At 41.5% G+C, this 21810-nt stretch overlaps 1 protein-coding gene across 1 annotated transcript; it reads left to right on the forward strand.

Moving 5' to 3' along the window:
* Positions 1–1589: 1589 nt before the first annotated feature.
* Positions 1590–5603, forward strand: hmgb1a (high mobility group box 1a). The gene is made up of 5 exons (XM_085470454.1): positions 1590–1675; positions 3931–4091; positions 4375–4523; positions 4615–4789; positions 4889–5603. The coding sequence occupies exons 2-5, from the start codon at positions 3945–3947 to the stop codon at positions 5036–5038; spliced, it is 621 nt and encodes a 206-aa protein (XP_085326580.1). The 5' UTR covers positions 1590–1675; positions 3931–3944; the 3' UTR covers positions 5039–5603.
* Positions 5604–21810: the final 16207 nt, after the last annotated feature.

Genomic DNA, 21810 nt, shown 5'->3' on the forward strand with positions numbered 1-21810 from the left:
CCAGTCTGTTAATCAGACATACAAGAAAATGTATTTGTGTCACCTCTTGGCTGTACTAACCAGACACATTATTCAGCTGCATAAGAGTAATACAAAGAAAATGTGTAACAGATGCATATTGTACAGGGAAAAGTGACAAAAACCTTTAAAACCTCATATAAAATAAGTTATATGCTATATTTTGTAAGGCAATCAGTAATAAATGATTAATTAGGAATGTACTGTTAATACAATATTGGATAATCTTGAACAAAACAGCTTGCAAAATTAATATAGAAAATATATATACACTGTACATGCATATGCACTATATGTACTATACCTGCTGTGTAGAGTGGGTTAGATTGAAAAGCACTTATGAATAGACAAAACAAACAGACTCCTGGGTTTGTTTGTTTTCCCCCATTTTGGATGTATTGGAATTTGAGTCTATGACAATTGTATTATGTTTATTATAACAACGTGCCAGGTGTTGGGAGTAAGAAGCCCTCTGCTATGAGGCTATCATGCAGACCTGTTGGACTATATCTAAAATTCCAAGTAAAAGCTCACTATCTTTTAGGGCAAAAATAAATAAATAATTGAATGAATAAAGTCAGTCAAAATGCTCATTTACTGCTTTTGCTTTAAACTGAGCAGCCGCCCTTTGATCTTCATAAGTCTTAATTAACAATAAGCACATGACCATCTCCTAATCAGGCAATGTATATGAGACCTCGAAATATCAGGATAAAAAACATACTGTGTAGAAAAACATTAACTGACAGATCTTAATATTAATTTCCCATTAAATATATTTACCATAATTTATTATCTCCAGCTCCATTTTATCCTACTATTAATATTGGGTCGTAAGTAAACATAGTCAAAAGCACAGAATGAGTGCTTAAAAAACGAATAATTATGGATACTTGTCAGAGAGAATAAGAAAACACGGTTTAGTAGTGTCAATGCAGGGACTTTCTGTCGATCATGGGCATAAATGATAATAATGGTTAATACACTGATCACAAGGGAGGCCAATCATTGAATTCCTATGGTTTTCATTCATACTAAGAGCTAAATCCTTTTTTAAAAATTTCATATCTGGACGTAACTATCACGCATGGGACGGGTAATCGCTCTTTATGCCCTTTACACGGGAATTTGCGATGTCCTCCCTATACATTTTTAAAGACATAATTTGCAAATAAGCTCACGTGTATTGTGCAGAATGCACAAAGGAGCCTGTTGATAAGGAGACGTACAACCCATCCAACACAATCTGACAACATTTTACGGCCGCCTCGTTCGCTGGCTACAAGCGCTCCTCGATGTCTCATTCATTTAGCTTGCCTACTGTACACTGAGCTCAACGTAGTGAATTCAATACTATGGCAAACACACTACACTACTACCAGCTCCAGCATGCTCGGACAGAAATATTTTTGTATCCACGCGCCTCACAAAACTTCGGTGACGTTTCACAAAAGACAACCAATGGAACCTCGTCTTCTATTAGGACAATGAAAAGCCTTCGACCAATCGCAGGGACGCCAGACTGGGCGCTGTCCAATGGCGTGCGAGCCCCGCCGAGAGTAATGTTAGAGAGCTGAAGACTGAAGACACTGCGTATCGCCTGTGCTCCCTCATACACAGCCATTGCAGACCATTGAGATCCAGCGATAGTCACTGGGTAAGTATCACACACACGAACATTTTAAGTGTCCGTAAGGATGAAAATGACGGTAACATTTAAAAATATCTTACTTATATGTCTGCCACGGTTACACGCGAAACCTTTTACTGTTTGCAAATAATTTTATTGCGGGGAACCTTAAAAAAACAACAAAATTGCCGGCGCTAAGCAGGTATCGTTACATTACTCTGCCTGGGAGTGAGGACCAGACGCTCAGTAAAAAAGAAGAATTGAAAATTAACCTTGACGAAATTCGACGCAAAGCGTCGATTTCGTTAAATAAGAATAATTTTGTATAATACAATCGTGTCGTTTTCGCAAAATGGAGTCGAATCAAATGGTAGTTATCGCGAAAAAAATCAGGAATGTCTAGCGGACAACACGGTTAGCGACAATGGTAGAAGACTCACCGTTAGCTAGCCATTGGCATTGCAGTGCATTGCAAAGCTGAACGGCTGTCATGCGAAGACCGGAGGAGCGTGCGGAGTCTGGAGACGAGCATCAAAATTTATAAAAACCTAAGAAAAAGAGAGAGCATCTAAAAATACACCCGGGCAAATGTTTGTTTGCCACACTTCACCCGAGAAGACAGCGAAAAAAAATACCTCACGATCTGCGCTTTACTGTAATGGCTGACTGTATTCGCATAGGAAACAAGGCAGCGAGGCAATGGGAAGCCAGTGACAGAGGCGCAGTTCAGTTCAACTTTTTCTAACCGTGTTTTCTCGAGAAACAAACTCGTAACTATGAGATGTGACGACGGCAAAAGAAAATTCAATCTTTCGTGATTCGAACGAGACCAAGGGGAGATTTTTCCGATGCTCGGAAAAGGTTTAAATCGGGGCTTGAAATGAAGTGGTGGCCGCGGTCGCTCTGCCCTCTATTGCGTGCAGTGCAATGGCTGAGCGTTGACACAAAGAGAAGGAGCCATATTCTCCATGTTAGTGGATGAAGACGAGCGGCCATTAGGAGCTCATAGAAACCAAGTCAGTAGCACAGCCCGCTCATAGACACAGTACAGACCCAATGTATTACTATACAAGGCGGCTAGTGCAATAGGAATCAATCGGGGAAATATTTAGTCAAGATCGCCGGCTTTCTAGACATATTTGTCGCGTAGCAAAGCGAACTGGGAGGCGGGAGGAGACATTTGAGGGGGACTTTCTTTCATGAAGAAGGCATTCTCACAAAATGGAAGAAGAAATATTGCTGTCGTTGTTGACCTCCTTTTCCTCAACGAGAGCCTTTGCGCCATTACTACTTCGCTCGACGCAGCTTACTTGGGACTTACAGTAGCATTTAATAGGAAAATGTAAAGGGGAGGGGGAGAAAAATAACAGTTTTTAAAACATTTTTCGAAAGCTTTTCACATTATTTCCCGAATAAGAGACAAAGAAGAGTTATGAGAGATGATTGTTTATGTCACGGAAGCGCAGTTTGGAGTGTTTTATTTGCAATAAATACGTGTTTTTTCTCCAATTTGTGTCTCTTTGTGTCAAAGTTATTTCTTTCGATTAAAAACACGAACACGAGTAAAACTATGGGTTTTCAGGTGATTTATTACTGCTGCAGGTTACATTTGAGGATATTTATGTTGCAAAAGAGAAAAAAAAGACGGGGGGCAAGAAAAATATTGTTTGTTTGTTTTTTAACGCCCAATCCACTCATATAGCACCACGGATGGTTCAGGTTTATACCATGCAGTTGAACTTTTGCAGTTCGGTGTTTGAGAGCGATTCCGGGACATTTATTGCTGCAAACCAAACGCACATTAATGATCGCTGCTGGCTGCGATGATGGGATTTCCTTCTTTAATACGCAGCGGTGTTTTGTCATTTGGTGAAACACCATAATGAGGAGCTGACCGCGGATTTTATGTTAAGGCCACTGTAATAAATAAATAAATGGTATCAATATAACGTTTTTTATTTATTTATTTATTTTTACATCAGCTCCGTCCGTTTTGGGCGGTGTTATTTCACAGGACTGCTTTAAGTGATATTAACTTAGTGCAGTTTGACAGCGGGGAGGGCGGGTGACTTATATAGTGCGTGCGGTCAGTAGAGACATGATTGTGTGGGTTGGACAAACATTGTAGGTCACTTTTATTTATGATTTTCTTATTATAGTTAATAATTTAAATGACACATAGCATTATTTATTAAATTTTAATATTATATTGCAGATGAATACTGCATCATTAAATTGTTGATATTCTTTATTTTATTTTTATTTTTTCTAATTGTTTTTAGATACTGTCACCAGGATGGGGAAGGATCCAACCAAGCCGAGGGGGAAGATGTCCTCCTATGCATATTTTGTGCAGACCTGTCGGGAGGAGCACAAGAAGAAACACCCTGAGGCTTCGGTTAACTTTGCCGAGTTTTCCAAGAAGTGCTCCGAGCGATGGAAGGTAGTAGAGTTTAGCTTGAGGTTTTGTTTTGGGTTGGGTTAGGGTTTGTTTTTTGTTTTTTTTGTTTTTTTGTTTTTTTGTTTTGAAAGTGAAATTTGTAGTCCTGCTGAGGGGTCAAGGATATATGACAAGCAGGATGTTGTTGGTTACACCTCTTGACTTTAGCTGAAAAGGTGCAGGTGTTGTGTAATGAGATAACACAAAACAAGAAATAAGCAAGCTTGGGTACAGAGGGCGACGCCTCAGAAGGTGCAGTTGGTGAGATGCCTGTTTTTGCTCTCAGACAATGTCGGCCAAGGAGAAGGGCAAATTTGAGGACATGGCCAGGCAGGACAAGGCGCGCTATGAAAGGGAGATGATGAACTACGTTCCGGCGAGGGGGGGAAAGAAGAAGAAGAAGTACAAGGACCCTAATGCCCCCAAGAGACCTCCGTAAGTACTGCAAAACCACATTTAAGGATTTTTGAGATGTATGGCGAGTGAGTTGTGTAAATGTTTTTCTGTCCCCCCCCCCCCCCCCCAGATCTGCCTTCTTCATCTTCTGCTCAGAGTTCCGCCCTAAGGTGAAAGGCGAGAGCCCCGGCCTGTCAATTGGGGATGTTGCCAAGAGGCTGGGCGAGATGTGGAACAGCACCGCAGCCGAGGACAAGCAGCCCTTCGAGAAGAAGGCGGCCAAACTGAAGGAGAAGTATGAGAAGGTAAGAGTAAAATGTGAACGCCGACTGAGCTCTTCGGTGACAGCTGTCTATTTTTGTGTCTCGACACTGGTTCACCGCGTTTTCGCTCCTCCCTCGCAGGACATCGCTGCGTATCGCGCAAAGGGCAAACCAGGCAGCGGTGCGCCAGCGAAAGCCCCGGCCAAGGCAGAGAAGAAAGACGATGATGATGACGACGACGATGAAGATGAGGAGGAGGAAGAGGATGATGACGATGAGGATGATGATTAGTAGGTGGCAGGTGACATAAAGTGGTCATTTTCTTGTTTATAAAGCATTTAACCCCCTTGTACACACTTCACTTACTGAAAGAAAATGCATTAGTATCCAAGGGGTAAAAAATAAAAAAAAATAAATAAAACGACAAAAAAGGCTGTGTATATCAGTTGTTTTTATGCTGTACAGTTTTTTTTCTCCTTTTTGTATAGTTAACACTACACAAGTATCGTGTCTGTATCTTTCTGCCAGTCTTACTTTTTTTTTTTTTTTCCCCAGTGGTAGTTACTAGACCACTATCCTGCCTGGTACAGTGTAAAGGGGTGGGCTTTACAGTATTTACCTTAGCTAGAGGTGCACAGCACATAAAAATGTTCTGAGTTAGATCTGAGTGCTTCTTTTTTTTTTTCCCTCCTTCACCTGTGTGTTTTTATTTTAAATTACATGTTATCAAAATTGACGTATCACAGTTGTTTTACTGATCTTTATGTACCACTGTAATAGCAAAATAAGACAAAAAAACCTTGTTTATTGTTGAAAATTAAATTGCTTCTGATGTCAATAAACATTTTTTTTTAAATAAATTGGTTTTGTATTGTGTACAGGTTATGTGTTTAAAAAAACAACAAAAAAAAAAAACGTGTGAGATTTAAGCTGGTAGAGCAGGAGTAAGATGAGTTGGATTATATGGCAGCTCTATGTGGGGGGGGAAAGAATCAAAACAAATTTAATTAAAACTAACACCATAACAGATCATTCTCTTTCGAGACCTGAGGATCAATAGTTATCTTTCTGGAAGGTGAGACGTATATTAACTCGCACTGCTGCCTTGGTTAAGTTAAAGTGACTCCACATTATGAGACCCCGACGCAATTAAAGAGAGCGGGAAAGCGTCTAACGACTCAGGTTTGATAAGCTGTTCCTATGAAGTATGACTCATCACCACAACTGTTTGTATCCTCTGTTTTTAAGTCTACTGTGGCTGCGTGCAAAAAAGCTGCTAGGCTCCTTGCCACACTAGGAGGTCCACTGAAAGTTGTAGCTTTACTGCCTTCTCTTCATGCCAACATGCATCACTGACTCTTCCTGTTTTATTTAGATCCAGCTGCTTCATCTCCTGTACTCTCTTGGTCTCATCTAGGGTATAAAAAAGAGGGGCATTTATATAAGAAGGATTATGTGCTTTGAAAAACCCAGTGACATAAGAATATGGCTGGTGCAGTCGAACCTAAAAGCCACACTTGGGCTGTGCATCGAGGCCTCAGCAGCACTCCCTTTCCCCTTGGGAGAGTGCTCATTGAGGAAGAAGGGGCTTACCAACTCCCAGTCTGAGAGTATACACAAGTCTGCACAGAGCAGGAGCAGGGCTGTGGTGTAAATTACTAGGATATGTCTTCCACTGGGCTATATCAGTCCTCAGTCTATGCACTAAGGTCAGCCTTGGCCTACTGTATGAGCTTTGGTATGAAGTGGGCCAGAAGACAGGCAGACACAGAGCAGCAGCTGACCTCTGCACTGCTTTGATAAAGCCCAGTCACCTCTCTACTCTGAAGCCTAGATATGACTGCCTTAATTCTGAATCCAGCTGCTAAAAAAAAAAAATTCTTTCCTGTTTTGTTTTTATCTCCCATTGTTCCTCAAAACTGCACAAAGCTGAGAGGCAAACCCACTTACCAAATATTTGACAGCTGCACACTCCTCGCGCTGTTGGGTATTTCCCCACTGTCTCTGTGCTCACTGTGCCACTATGGTCTGCTCTCAGTGTACAGCAGACTGTGGGAAGCGGTTAAAACGTGAATGTTTACACTCAACATCCACTGAACGGGCCAACTGGAGCGGATTGTGTGGTGGTGAGTGGCAGGAAGAAGGAAACTATGCAGAAACAGTTGCAGTTGCACTCAGCTGTTGATCAGTTTCTGTGTGGGCCTCTTTTTCGTTTCTTTCTTTTCTGTTTTTTCCAGGCCTGAAGTGCGCATACAGTACTGCAGGCTTTAGCCACACAGCGCCACTGCTGGATCTTAAAAGCCCGCTAATCCCAGCCACCTGGTGTTCTCTGGGCACGCTCTGGGCTCCATCAGCGGGCTCCGGGCGACACCTAGTGGTCACGTTGTGCGCTTGCATCCAAACTGGTGATGAAATCTCACGATTATAGTTTAAACCAGTCAATAAATACTTAACTTTGGGGTAAACATTAAAAATCCTTGGATTACATATTGATTTAAAGCTGAAAGCCGCTGGTTCAATGCTAATGTGGACTTTATTATCGGATATGAACTTGTGTAGAAGCTTAAAGCCTTAGCTGGAAGAAATCTAAAACAGCTCACGCCTTCCGTATGTCCTCTAATGAGCTTGATCGTGACAGATTATGAAGCTGGGTTGGCATCCATCCATCCATTCGCTTCCGCTTATCCTTTTTCAGGGTCGCGGTAGGGCTGGAGCCTGACCCTGAAAAAACGGGGTACACCCTGGACAGGTCGCCAGGTTTACAGTTGTGCGATACTTCTTCCATTTCTGAATGATCACTTGAAAAGTGCTCTGTGGGATGTTCAAGGCTTGGGAAATCTTTTTGTAGCCTAAGCCTGCTTTAAACTTCTCAATAACTTTCTCCCTGACATGTCTGGTGTGTTCTTTGGACTTCATGGTGTTGTTGCTCCCAATATTCTCTTAGACAACCTCTGAGGCCGTCACAGAGCAGCTGTATTTGTACTGACATTAGATTACACACAGGTGCACCAAAGGGGGCTGAACGCACACCCAACTTTTCAGTTATTTATTTGTAAAAAATGTTTGGAATCACGTATGATTTTCGTTTCACTTCTCACGTGTACACCACTTTGTATTGGTCTTTCACTTGGAATTCCAATAAAATCGATTCATGTTTGTGGCTGTAATGTGACAAAATTCTAGGGGAATACTTTTGCAAGCCACTGTAGTGGAATTGAACTCACGACCTTCTCGGTGAGTGATAACCACCATGCCACCGTGCTGCCAGCACCACATCTATGGCACAGCTCGCAAATGCTTTTCATTATACAGTAATTAGAGGCAACAGTGAAGATGTAAGGAGCAGAGGTAGTAGAGGTAGATGAGTTTAAGCACTTGGGCTCAATCATCCAAAGCAACAGACAGCTCACAAGAGAGGTGATGAAGCGAGTGCAGGCAGGGTGTATGAGTGACAAGAGGAGTGTCAAGATGAGTGACAGGAGGATAGCAGCAAGAGTGGTGGTGATTTTCAGTCCATTCATGGACTGGCCTCCCCAGAGTCCGTACCTCAACATTATTGAAGCAGTGTGGGGTCATCAAGATGAAAACGGGACAAAAGGCAGCCGCCATCCAACAACAACCAACAAGAAGAGCTTTGAATGTCCTTCAAGAAGCCTGGAGAACTATTCCTAAAGATTACTTAAAGACATTACAAGAAAGCTTGCCTAAGAGAGTTTTAGGCTATGGTGAAGAACAAAGGTGGTCGTACCAAATCATGACATTCAAGCTTCCTAGAATTCCCGTTGTTCATTTGTGTACTGCATTAGCATGTATGTTTGCACATATTATATATTGGTACTTTGCCACAGTACAGTACAGATATACTATCACATGAAAAGGCCTGCAGCTGGCTGCCTGGTCACTCCAATTTGAAGATGCACAGAAGAGCATTGGGGATTTTTACAGAGTGACACCAGTGTGTGTATTGCTGTCTTTCCTTTGGCACAACATTTGTTATACTCTCAGTGTAACAGATTTATGTCCTTATGTGTATTCTGTTAAATGTGTGTTTTGTGTTTCCTTCCTCAGCTTGTGCTCGTTTGGATCCTCAATCCTGTATTTTGTGGCAGTATTATAAAAACTGAAGCATAGCCATCATTCGTCGCTGCAGATGAAGCTGTTGGATTTCAAAGCTGTTTATTTTCCAGTCTGTATGTGTGAACCACCTTTCCTTTTCACTTATTGAACCTATCCTATAAATAAAAGTATTTATTACTACCATTACTTATTTTGCATTGCTTCTGTTTTGATCCCTCGTGTGTGTATTTAGAAGACTTTGATTGCCTCATTTCAGACCTTTACATCCGAATCAGACTTCAATCAGACATCAATCAGGCTCCCAGCGATGAGGAATGTTGCAACAAAAAGCACAAAATCATCACTTTTAAGTAGGAAGTAGCAGTCATCCGCTGATGTAAGATCTGGTCCTAATAATGGTTTTTCCTTGACAGTAACACTGTTCTCTACAGTCACTCTGCACAGCCAGAAACCTGAAGTTTACTTATGGGGCTCTGCAGAAGATTAGCACAACAGTTTCAAAAACTGTTTCTACCTCTGGGTAAAAGAAGAGACCACCTAAATATTATGATCAGGCTACTTTTTCTTGCTTTCTTAAAAAATCATTTTTCTTTTTCCATTACTGGGACGGTCTCATAACACTGTGTACTTTTTTTTTTTTTTATCACAGAATACCATGGTTGTTAGATTAGGTGCTGTGTTGTAAGAGCAAATTAAAACAGTGAATTTGTGTGTTATTAGAATTATTGATATTATAAATGTGTAAAGTTCAGAATGTAACTGAGGGAAACTTTATAGAAGGACATTGCCATGGTAGGATTCAGCACGCATGCATTCATTGATGTTTCCTTAGAAACCAGCTGTACTTATTAGTTTAGTTTGCGTGTTATGTACACACACACGCACACACCGGTTGCTTTATTAGGTACGCTTTGCAAGTATCAGGTTGAACCCTTTTGCCTTCAGAACTACCTTAATTCCTTCATATCCAAAAGCTGCCCTGGTCTGGTGACTGTAGAGGTTGTTTGTCTACAGTGAACTCATTGTCATGTTCATGAAACCAGCTTGAGATCATTCGAAATTTGTGACATGGTTTGTTTTTGTGTGTTGACTGTAAATGATGCTCATTGTGGTATTCAGTTTCCTAATCTTTGCTGACAGGAGTGTAGTCTTCTGCTGCTATAGCACTGCTTTAAGGTGACGTTCTTCTGCATACCTCGGTTGTAACAAGTGGTTATTTGAGTTACTTCTTATCCAACTCAAAATAGTCTGGCCGTTCTCCTCTGATCGCTGACAAAAACAAGACATTGTTCACTCAGATAACTGCTGGACCATTCTCTGGGGGGAAATCCCAGTAGATCTGCAGTTTGTGAAATACTCACCACCCTGTCTGGCACTAATAACCATGCCAAATTCACTGTCACCTTTTTCCCATTCTGATGCTCGGTTTGAACTTCAGCAGGCTGTCTTGACCATGTCTACATGCTTAGATGAGTTGTTGTGCAAAAGGATTAAAAGGATGGCTAACATGCGTCTCCAAAAATATGACAGAACCTCCACCTTGTTTTGTAGAAACTCACTCTTGCACCTCTCTCCTGACCTCCTCCATATTTCAGATTGGGATTCATCAATCAATCAGACTCGTTGCCACTGATTTTCACTTCTGTTCTTGTGCCATTTTGAATACCTAAGCCTTTTCTTTTGATTTCTTTTCCTTATGAATGGCTTCTTGATGGCCACCCTTCAACTGAACATTCTTGATGAGGCTCCAGTGAACAGTAGATGGATCATCTGAAGAGCCAGATGCATCTCTTAGGTCCTGTGTCAGATGTTTTCTTGACTTTTTTTTTACTATTCCATAAAGAGCAGATTTTTAATAGATATTTTCTGGCCTGTCACTTCTTCTTGTGTACTCCACTTGTCCAGTTTTGTCAGATTTCTAAGGACACACTGGACACCATGTAGTTAATCTGCGTGCTGGAGTGGCTGTAGCTCAGGAGGTAGGGCAAGATAGATAGATTAAAAAAAAAAAACACTTAGGCTTGTATAAATGAGTGAATGAGCCAAGTTGTATAAAATGCTTTGAGTACTCAGAGTAGAAAAGTGCTATATAAAAACCAGTCCATTTACCATGCTGATTTATAGAAAGTCTTCAGTAAATGGCTTGTTTGGAATCACCTTGTTGGCACCAAAATGCTATTTTATGTCTGTCAAATTGTTTCTTTGCTAAGTTTACTGTTATGTGTGATTAATGTTTAGAATTAGGTGCCTTTTTATGCTTGAATGAGTCATAGGTCAGTGTTAAGTGACTTAACAAATAAACAAAATAAAAGTAAACAAAAAAGCCCATTCCTCTGAAAATAGTCAGGCACACTGGACTGGACTGAAAAGTGAGTGAGAAAGCAGCGAATGTCCAAACACCTTCAGAAGGCCTGGAGAACTATTGCTCAAGAGCATGTTAAAACATTTCAAGTGTGGCTCCTTGAAAGCAAAATATAAGCAAAGGAGGGCTGAAGAATTTGGATATTGTGGTATATTCCAGTATATTTGTAGTGAACTGCTTAAAAGGAACTAATTTTGATTCTGTCACGATCTTCTCACTCAAACAGTGTCTAGTTATAAACTCTATCTCCACTTGGTGGAGCTATTGCAAAGGTGTGTAATTGTTGAATTTCCTTTCGTCCCAGCCTTCCTGTTTTCTGTATGAATAACACATCAGAAGAATAAAAGATCTCAGTGTAATTTCTCACTCTATGGTTTTCTTTTTAGTCTTCTTTCCCCTCTGAATCCTTTGTCACTGTAGGCTACAGCGCTGCCAGTTTCACATCTATCCCACGAAATCACTTGCGATACATCCCTGCACTGCCTCCACAAAGTGAGAAAACCAAAGTTATCATCAAAGCACTCCCCAGACACGTCTTTGCTCTATAGTTTTTTTTCCTGAAATGATCTGATACATGCTGAAAGCACAATGGCAGGAAATTACAACTGGGCGATGAATAAATGTGGCGGTTACAGCAAGCATTAGAAGCACACAAACATCTAAACAAAGAAACTAACGTTTGGTAGCAAATGTTTTAATTTTAGAACCCTATTGAAAAAAAACCAAAACGTTATTCTTATCTGATTTTTTCCCCCTTTTTTTGAGAAAGGGTTTCCAGAAAAAGAAAAGATCAGCCATTAATTTTGTGTTAAATGTTTTATTTTCTTTATTTCTATAGTTCAGACTGAGATAAAACTGCTTAAAATGTGCGTCATTCCACTGAAGCCCAAAGAAAAGAACTATGTGAGTATGTGAAGGCTTTTCACAGTGGGAGACGAATCTATCGGTACTGCTCTAAAACACACATGTATGTGTGTATTAAATTGTCTTGGTGACAGCAGTTACATGTGTGTTGGCATGTCCTTTTGTTTTTAAGCGTGGAAAGTGTTGCCAACGATCAAGTAGGCGGTGACACAAATGTTGAGTTCTTGTAAAACAGAATTTGTCATCCTGCACTCGTGGTTGTATCGAGTGAATCATCTCACATGTCTTTTCTCCCTGTGTGTGTGCGCCCAAGTCTTTTGTGTGGAACAATATTGGCATTTTGGCCGTGAGAACACGAGTGAAGAAATGCATTTCTTTGTGTTTATGTGAACAATGTGCACAAGCAATGTTTACCTGGGACCATTCATAAAAAGGTCCCATATGCAAAGCAATGTTTTTAAAAATATCTCTGTCCACATGAAAACGCCATAAAATTATGTCAAGAGCATGCTAAAAATAGAAAGTGCAGACATAACCCCGCTGACCAATCACAAGCGTCGTTGTAACAACAACAAACAGTGACATGGAGCACAGTCTGATGTCAAAATAGGGGTTAAAGGTGCACACCTTTGATGTTCCAAGACAAAATCGTTCATATCCTTGTCCAAATGTAAACACTGACAATGAGTTTCTGCTACCCTTCTGTCACAAATGACCCATCACTCATCTCCACCTGCTCCATCCCCCCTGCACTCTCTTCTTTAGCTCTCTTGTGCTGTCTTTCTTTGAATTGTTGGTATTTAAACTCATCCACCTTACACCTGTTTCCCTCTCATTTGCAAAGACAGTGCAGCTCCTACACATCACCCTGTGTTAAACAGTCTGATTCAAAACTTCACTGCCCTCTCCCTTAGATATCTCCATACCAGGTATGCCACCTGGCCTTTCCACTCTTCAGTCTCTACATAGCTGCCCTCACTTCCTCCTTATTAATCCTCTGCACTTCCTGATTTGCCAACTGTCCTCCATCTGTCTTCAGTGATGGAAGAAAACCGCACACACATTCACAGACACGCGCGCAAGGCAGCCAGCAGAAGTTAAACCTGTATCACCTGTATCACTAGTCAAGGTGCTGCATTTCCTCTTTAATTATGTGCAGGCATTGTTTCCACAATAACATTTAGAGCGTTAAACATTAAACACCCCTGTCCTGCTGTACTGTAAACCTCTATGGATTCTTTTGGTTAGACTTTGTCCACATGTAAAACCCGTTAAAAAAAAAACACTGAGCGCTTATCAAGCATGAAGTGATGACGTTTGTAATGAGACACTGTGGTGCGTGTCCAAATCATGGCTTTTGTGATGATGCATTTGTGCAAAGATTTGTAAGATAACTTTAAAGGCCTCAGTGTCAATGTAACATCTGCCTATCCTCTCTTGCTGAAGACCTAGTGACCTGGGAGCAGAGATTGAGAAGTAGGACGCTATCAGAAACCCAATAAGTGTGCTTTTTCAAAGCGTTTGCCAGCGGTTTACAGCGTCGAAATCTCTTAAATGAAGGTCTTCACTGTAGAATTGGGATGCAGATTTAGCGCATTCATTAACAGAATGGTTATCAGCTTAAATCATCACACTGATTACATTTTAGAACTTGATTGGATGTTAGGGAAAAGCCAAGATGATTACAGTGCACTCATATTAAGGACGGAGCAATGATGCAATTTCACTACAGGCCTGAATAATGAAATTCGTCTATCACAAACATAGTATTAAATCAAAGATATGCTGGCTTTTCTTTGCTTGGCATGTGGTGTTGTTTCTTCAACTAATTAAAAGCTGCTTTATTCTTTGTTTAATCACGGGGAAATGCAATATTATTCCATTTAATACCGAGCTAAATAACTCAGTTACTTTTAGACATTGTTGCCTAATCAGCCTTGTGTTTTATTGTGTGCCTTTATAGCTTTATGTCAATAAAAGTAAGCTGATGGAAACCAAAGCAGGAAGTTGCCTCTCTCCATGAAGAAACTGTCTTACTGAATGGGATTTATTAGGCATCACCTGCCTAATATTGTGTTGGTCCCCTTTTTGCTACTAAAACAGCCCTGACCCCCAGAGGCATTGATTCCAATAGCCCCCTGAAGCTGTGCTGTTGTTTCTGGTACCAAGCTGTTAACAAGAGATCCTTTAAGTCCTGTAAGTTGTGAGGTGGGGGCTCCAAAGACTTGTTTGTCCAGCACATCCCACCGATGCTAGATTGGATTTAGATCTGGGGAATTTGGAGGCCAAGTCAATATTCAAACTCATTTAAGTCTGTGCTCCTCAAACCATTCCCAGCAGAACATTACCCAAAGCATCACACTGCCTCCATGTGATTCCTGGTGCCAGGTGTTCACCAGGTAACCAATGTACACCCACCCAACCATCATGTTATGCAGAAGAAAAAAATTCATCAGACCAGGCCACCTTCTTTTATTGCTCACTTGCCCCCTAATATATCCCGCCCACTAACAGGTGCTATGATGAAGAGATAATCAGTGTTATTCACTCCACCTGTCAGTGGTCATAACGGTCTGCCTGATCGTTGTAGATATAGTGTTGTATTTACGGTAGCTGCTGTTTCATGGTCTATAAGACACACTATTGAGAAAACTCGGCCAGAAAGAAAGCGTTAAAAATAAATGTGGCACACGTTAAAAGCTGGCTTGTTGTCTTGATGTTGTCTGTACTATTTCAGCGTGTGAAATACTGAATGGAGCCAGAAGTTTGCAGAACTACTGTAGCCCCCTCCCTCCTGTATCCTCAAACAAACCCATCAGATTATGTTCTTGGCGAGTCAGGCTGTCTTTGTCTGTTTGTTTTTTTCTTCTTCTTCTTTTAAGCTCTGCAAACACTCAGCGTTGATTAATCTGTTATCCTGTCTCTGTCAAAAAATAAACCCTGCATCAGCACAGCACTCCCACCAGCTGACTCACAGAGCAAATAAACAAGTGAACACCTGAAAAACAGCGGCTACTTGCAGACTGAGCTCAGTAAAAATAACACATAATCCTATTATTTGCTTGTTGTTACATGTGTTTGTTGGATGAAGACTGAATAAAGCAGATGACATGATCCCTTTTTTTGTGTGACATAAGCTACTTTTCTGTTATGTGACCAAAGAATCCTCCCTGGACTTGTCTTCCAGCTGCTTTTGTTCTCTGTGGAGGGCCACAGCTCATCTGATCGCTGCTGTTTTGTTCCGTAGCAATTTTATCGCACAGTGGCCATAACGTTATTCAAGTGATACTGATAACAGCACCTCACCTTTCTACTTTAGTCACCGTGAGAGAGAGCAGAGTGAAACGTGGAAAAACTGGAGAGGGTGGAGGTTTAGGTGGAGGCTGGTACTGCCTGTGGTTTGCTCTAAAAGCGGTGCGGCCACACCTTGGTGAAACATTGCTGTGCCGGTGTTTCATGATCCCAGAGGGGACTGACCCACGGGGACTCATGCCAATGTTAGACATTAAAGTGTGTGTGTTTCTGCATATCTATCTATCTCTCTCTCTCTCTCTATATATATATATATAGATATACCTATATATATATATATATATATATATATATATATATATATTTATATATATGCGTGTGTGTGTGTGTATGAATGTATCTCCAGAAATAGCAGACAGGTAATGATAGTTACAGATTGATGAGTCACAGTGACAACCCCGTGGGGCCGCACTGTTTATTGTGACAAAAACACTCATTGTAAATAGGATGAATGTATAAACTGGCCAGACGGTGGTGTCAGAAGAGAGATTTTGTAACATACTTAAACAGTTTGCAAATGACGTGAATTTGTGAAAGTTTTTTGTGCAACAATTTGTGACATTTGTCCTCAGAGTTGAAATTTTGGGTGTCACATTTGGGGAAAATTGAGACGTCAGATGATCATAAAAATCATCATAACGATAAGTAAAACTTTTGGTTGGTGATGTACATATGACGTAGATTTAACTCATCAGTATAAATCTCCTCTATCATGAATGTTTAATCTACGTGGTGTTGCATATACTCCCCAGAAAGCTGATTCTGTTCATTTGACCTAGCGTTTTCAGTCTCAGCTGACGGTATGTTTGTCCACTCTTATAAACAGTACAGTTGCACAACGGCAGAAACGTGCACTATTTCCTAATATTGAACCACAAGCTCAGTTTCATGATTGTTAACATTCAGACTGATTGTTGATCAATGGCTACTCTTCAGTTTGTGAGTGGTAGCATTGTAAGTTGGTAAAAGATGTACCTTTAGGCTCTCTCTTCGGGTCAGCATTGGCTATTTCATTTCCACATAAATGGCCTCCCTTGACTCCCCCCTCAAACAAGTGTGCATCCTCAGAAAGAGTGTCCCATGGCCTCAGGTGTAACTACACTGTGAAATCCTGTCCTGACCAGACAGCTTTTCTATGTTGAGCCAACCGCTTAGCCAGGTTGTTTGGTTTTCCCAATGGCACCATTGTGGCATTTAACTGTGTACACTATATCAGTGTCAATGTCAACAGCAAGTTTTACCGGTGTTTACCAGTGACAGTTGCGCCACAGTTTATAAAGCTTTTTAATATTGAATGTGAAATGTGTCCTTATGTCTTCTTCTCTCTTGGTCCTGAGCTTTGACATTTTGTCAATGAGAAACAAAGAGCATGACAGCTAGTTGTATTGTTGTATTGGAAGATCACGTGTGTGCATCTAATGTTACTACACGAGGTTTCTTCTGATTGGATGACTTCCAAATTTGTCCTGCTTTTCTACACATTTTAACTTGTTCTGATTAGAGCTCGTGTATTATATTTTCATCATATATTAACAGTTTTTGCCAAATATTCAGAAAACTATATTCTGCAGTTTTGGTCGGCCAATCTTTGGCGTAGCATGTTTTGGGGTTTTAGAGCCACACAGGTGCAATGTTTTGAAAAAATATGTCTCAGCTGTTCCTATACGCCTGACACCTAAGGTACCATCAGTGTATTTTTTGTTTGCTGTCGTTTTTCTTCCCTGGACTGCCTGGAGCATGTTTTAAGGGTTTTGCAGGTTTGGTGAATACCGTGCTGGGGTAACCAAGGTAACCATGCTGGCAGTTTGCGTAACAACGATGATGAAACTGAGCTCATGGCTCATTGTTAGGCAGTGGGGCTAGTTTTGGTCTTTATGCAACTGTTTATAAGGCTGGGAAACATGCAGTCAGTTTAGAGTAAACAAGATACTTGGATAAATGATGAAAAGTTTCCCCCACTAAAAACACAACAGAACCAACCTTCCTTACCCTGCATTATCGAGCATGTACCATGACAACATGCAGCAGCATCAGAGGACATCACATTCTTTCTCACCTATTCACAAGATTTCACCACAGCAGGTAGCTGTGGCAGTTTTAGATCAGGTGCTCTTCCTTTTACAACCTCTAGGGTATCTGTGCCTCTGCCTGAGCTCAAACCTGTTAGGCAAACATGCCACTGGCTCTTATTTAACACTGCCTTGTTTTAATTGTCCTAGCCAAAACCTTACTCCGATCCTACTCAGACCAAGGCTGAACTCAGGTCTAATTCAAATCTTCCAGGACACATGTTAAGTGTCTTCAGGTGAGATACTAAAGTCCAGGTGAAACCAAATGTGTGAATGTGTTTGTTGCCAATCAAGCACTGTGAATGTGGCTTCTAGGGTAAAGTGCATTGCGTGATCAGGTTGAATGAAAAACACTGTATGTGGAAATACCTGTCCATTTTTCCCCCAAAGGATGGCAGATTTACGTCCTCATAGCGTGAGTAATGCAAAACACATCCAACATCAAGGACGTTTTTTTTTTTGCTTGATGAGTAAACCTGTTACGCCTAATTCCGGCAGGCAGTGCCTGACATGCCTACTTTCATGCAGCACTACAGACTTACTGTGTTGAACAAGCTGAACAGGCAGTGAAGAAAGGGAAGAGCACAAAGCCAGCCGATGGACTGAACAGTGCCTCTATGGGACGTTTCTTACAAACACAGAGAATAAATGCTGAATAACTCACATTCACAGGTAAACAGAGAGTGTGGAAATAAGGCTCCACACTCCCTGCAGCAGGTGCACGTCGATACAAAATACAAGTGCCAAGTGTTTATTTTACTCCCCTTCTGTGGTAGACAGATGGCAAAAATGTGCGGTGATGACAAATGTTTTCATAGCCATGGAGGGGGGAGGTTTTAACTGTGACGAGCATGTACCGCTTAACTCCAGAGAAACCACCAACTGCACTCGACAGCGATTCAAAACAAACAGATAAATGAAGTAACTTGAAATCACAGACACGACTAGATTTAGCCTTCAGCAAAGGTCTGTCAGGGGGATGTCAGGCCAGATGCCTGTGCTGATTTAACACTAAGTGTGTTAGACAGGTGGACAGATTAGAGGTGTACCCACCTCCGCTTGATCTGCACAACAATAGTTCGCTGTAGATAAGCTCAGGCTTAGGGTGTCTCCTGGTAAGTCTGAGCCTAATCCAACTCAGGTTTAGACTATGGCTTTTGAGGGGGACCTGATCCTGCATAATAATGGAAGCTCTTTTGGGATTGGTGATATTTGTAGCAGAGTTGTCAGTCTGGGAAAAGATTCTCTGGAGATTTTCACACACAAAAAACAACAACAACAAAAATGACAGGGGGATTATTTAAAATGAAAGAACTTGTTGAATTCAGTGGCTTTTTGTTCTTATAAAACGCTCCTTGTACTGGCTGGTTGTTGGTTTTGCTCATTATTTGGATAAACACATGTTTTTTTGGAAAAAACACACAATTGTTTAGGTTGTTGATCTCTCTCAGTGAGGGACTGATGAGCATGAAAGCATATTAGCAGGAAGGAGATGTTACTCCGTGCCCGTGGTAGGGAAATAATTGCTCATACCTCCATTGGGAGAGACAAACTGGATTGTCCTCTCAGTCTGAGGGTGTTACATGTGAGGGTGTGTTGTGTTGGTAGTTTCCAGAGGAAAAAAAACAAACCCCCCCCCCCCAATCTTTGAGCCACAGTCTAAGCTCAAAATCTACTTCAGGATCTAAGAATAGCTGATGACACACGGCGCATGTTAATATTCTGCGGGAAACATGGAGAGGCAGAGGGCACTGGTAGAGGACTATCCCAGCGCTGCTAGGCTGACAGTCAGCGTTTATATATGGAGCAGTGTTAACCGCTGAGTGCTGCCCTTCAAAGCTGAAATGCGACAACTGTTTTGTAGCGTCACTGGAAGTGGAAAGAGATCTTCTCTGAAAGTGGATACACTGTGCTGCTTAATCTCTAATCAAGCCCTTTGACCTATGAAGCAACCAAGGATTTGTTTCCTTGTCGTGGCCAAGCATTGTAGTTCCATAAATGTGTCGTTGTATGTGTGTGGCCTGAGTGAGACAGCAGAACAGTCTAGAGCCCGGGCAGAGGCTTACAGAGGTGTACTGTCTTTAAACTGAATGTAACATTTCTATTTGATCAGCAGACTTTGAATAGAGGAAGTAAAGGACTGCAGAGGTGACCGGGCAGTTTATATTACACAGACCTGCACTGTCAAACAAGCAAAGACAAGTGCTGAGCAGGGAAACACATGCTGCACAGGCACACTGAGACTCTGAACGCTCGCCAATGCTTGGATTTATTTATGGTAAATGGCCTGTATTTGTATAGCGCTTTACTAGTCTCTAAGGACTCCAAAGCGCTTTACACGTCCAGTCATCCACACATTCACACACTGGTGATGGCAAGCTACATCGTAGCCACAGCCACCCTGGGGCGCACTGACAGAGGCGAGGCTGCCGGACACTGGCGCCACCAGGCTCTCTGACCACCACCAGTAGGCAACGGGTGAAGTGTCTTGCCCAAGGACACAACAACCAAGACTGTCCAAGCCGGGGCTCGAATCAGCAACCTTCCGATCACAAGACGAACTCCCAACTCTTGAGCCACGATCGCCCGTGGCCAGATATAAGACATTTTGGTTGGAGCACATCTGCAGAAGAAAGTCTTGCATCCAGGCTTGGATACAGAAGGCATAGATCAAATACCATGTGACATTAGGCTTATGTACAGCTTTAATATAATGCAAATAACCTCAACCTCTAACCACAATGCAACAATAATAAAATGTCACCCCATGAAAGTCCTACATACAGTGATATAATAACATAATCAGTGAACTGATAACTTGTGCAGAATTCACCTGCTTGCTGCTACTACTGCACATTCACCTAATATACTATAAATATAATGTTCTTTCTCTACCCCCCCCCCCCCCCCCCCCATTTTTTTGCACATGTCGAGGAGAGTGTCAGGTTACATTTCACTGTGTGTTATGCTTGTTTAACTATGCATCTGACAAATAAAGAACCTTGAACCTTGAACTTGGCTGCACGCAAGCCAAGTATGTGGACCTTTTACAACCAGATGTTTCTTTTATGGATCATAATGGAAAATATCTGCATTTCAGCTTCACTTAATAAGCTTGCTAGTACCAGGATGGACAACTTTCCCTTCAGATCACTCTTAATTCTTTGTGGCATAGAATCAAGAAGGTGCTGGACACATCCCTCAGAGATCTTTGTCCATAGTGACATGATAGCATCTAAGAGCTGCAGTAGAAAAGTCAGCTGCACATCCATGATGTGCATCTCCCGTACATCCCAAAGGTGCTCGACTGGATTGAGATCTGGTGTCTTGGGAGGCCATTTGAGTACACTGAACTCATTGTCATGTTCAAGAAACCAGTTTGAGATTATTTGAGCTTTGTGACATGGCCTTTTAGAACAATACTAGGCTGTGGTGTTTCAGTGATATTCTGCTGGTGCTAAGAAGCCCTAAGTGTGCCAAGAAAATATAGAGCAGGCAACATTCTTCCAATCTTCTGTTGTGAAATTATTGTGACAGTTTCCTTTTCAGAGTTGACACAGGTGGCACTCGGTGTGGTCTTCTGCTGGTATAGGCCATCCGCTTCAAGGTTCAACATGTTGTCCTTTCATAAATGCTTTTCTGCATGTCTTTGATGTAACAAGTGTTTTCTTTTGCGTTACTGTTGGCTTCCTATCAGCTGAAGGCAGTCTGGCCATTCTCCTATGATCTCTGGCATCAACAAAGCATTTTCACCCAGAGGTGCTGCTCATGGGATATTTTGGCTTTTCTGGCCTGTCTCTGGAAACCCTAGAGATGGTTGTGTGGGAATATCTGAAATCTGAAATACTCAGACCAGCATTTGTGGCACCGACAATCACGCCACATTCACAGTCACCTTTCTTCCCCGTTCTCATGCTCAGTTTGACCTTTAGCAGGCTGTCCTGACCATATCATGATGAGTTGCTGCCATATGATTGGCTGATTAGATACTTGTGTCAGGTATACCTAACGTGTACTTAATAAGGTGGCTGTGAGTGTACGTGTGCCATGTATCTAACATATATTCAACATTAAAATGACACAGCAATTAGAAGCAATCGTCTTGAGTTTGCAATCAGTTCTTCTAACATTTTATCATTTTATATATTGGATAATTATCAAGCAGGTAGAAAATAATTAAGAGATGACTTGGTAATGGCAGTACTATTCAATCGATGCCCTCCTTTGCTTGGCGAAAATCACACACTGACCGTAATTTGGAAAACAAAGCCAACAAAACCACTTCCACACTTTACTATACTTGTACAGGCATGCTGATGGTTGTGTGTGTGTGTGTGTCTGAGTGCGCGTAACTCACTTGCCCTCTTCACTCTCCCTTT

Source organism: Copadichromis virginalis, linkage group LG10 (assembly GCF_057382275.1).
Source record: "Copadichromis virginalis isolate Kocher_CV1m ecotype Utaka linkage group LG10, C_Virginalis_male_GT1.1, whole genome shotgun sequence".
Taxonomy (NCBI): Eukaryota; Metazoa; Chordata; class Actinopteri; order Cichliformes; family Cichlidae; genus Copadichromis; species Copadichromis virginalis.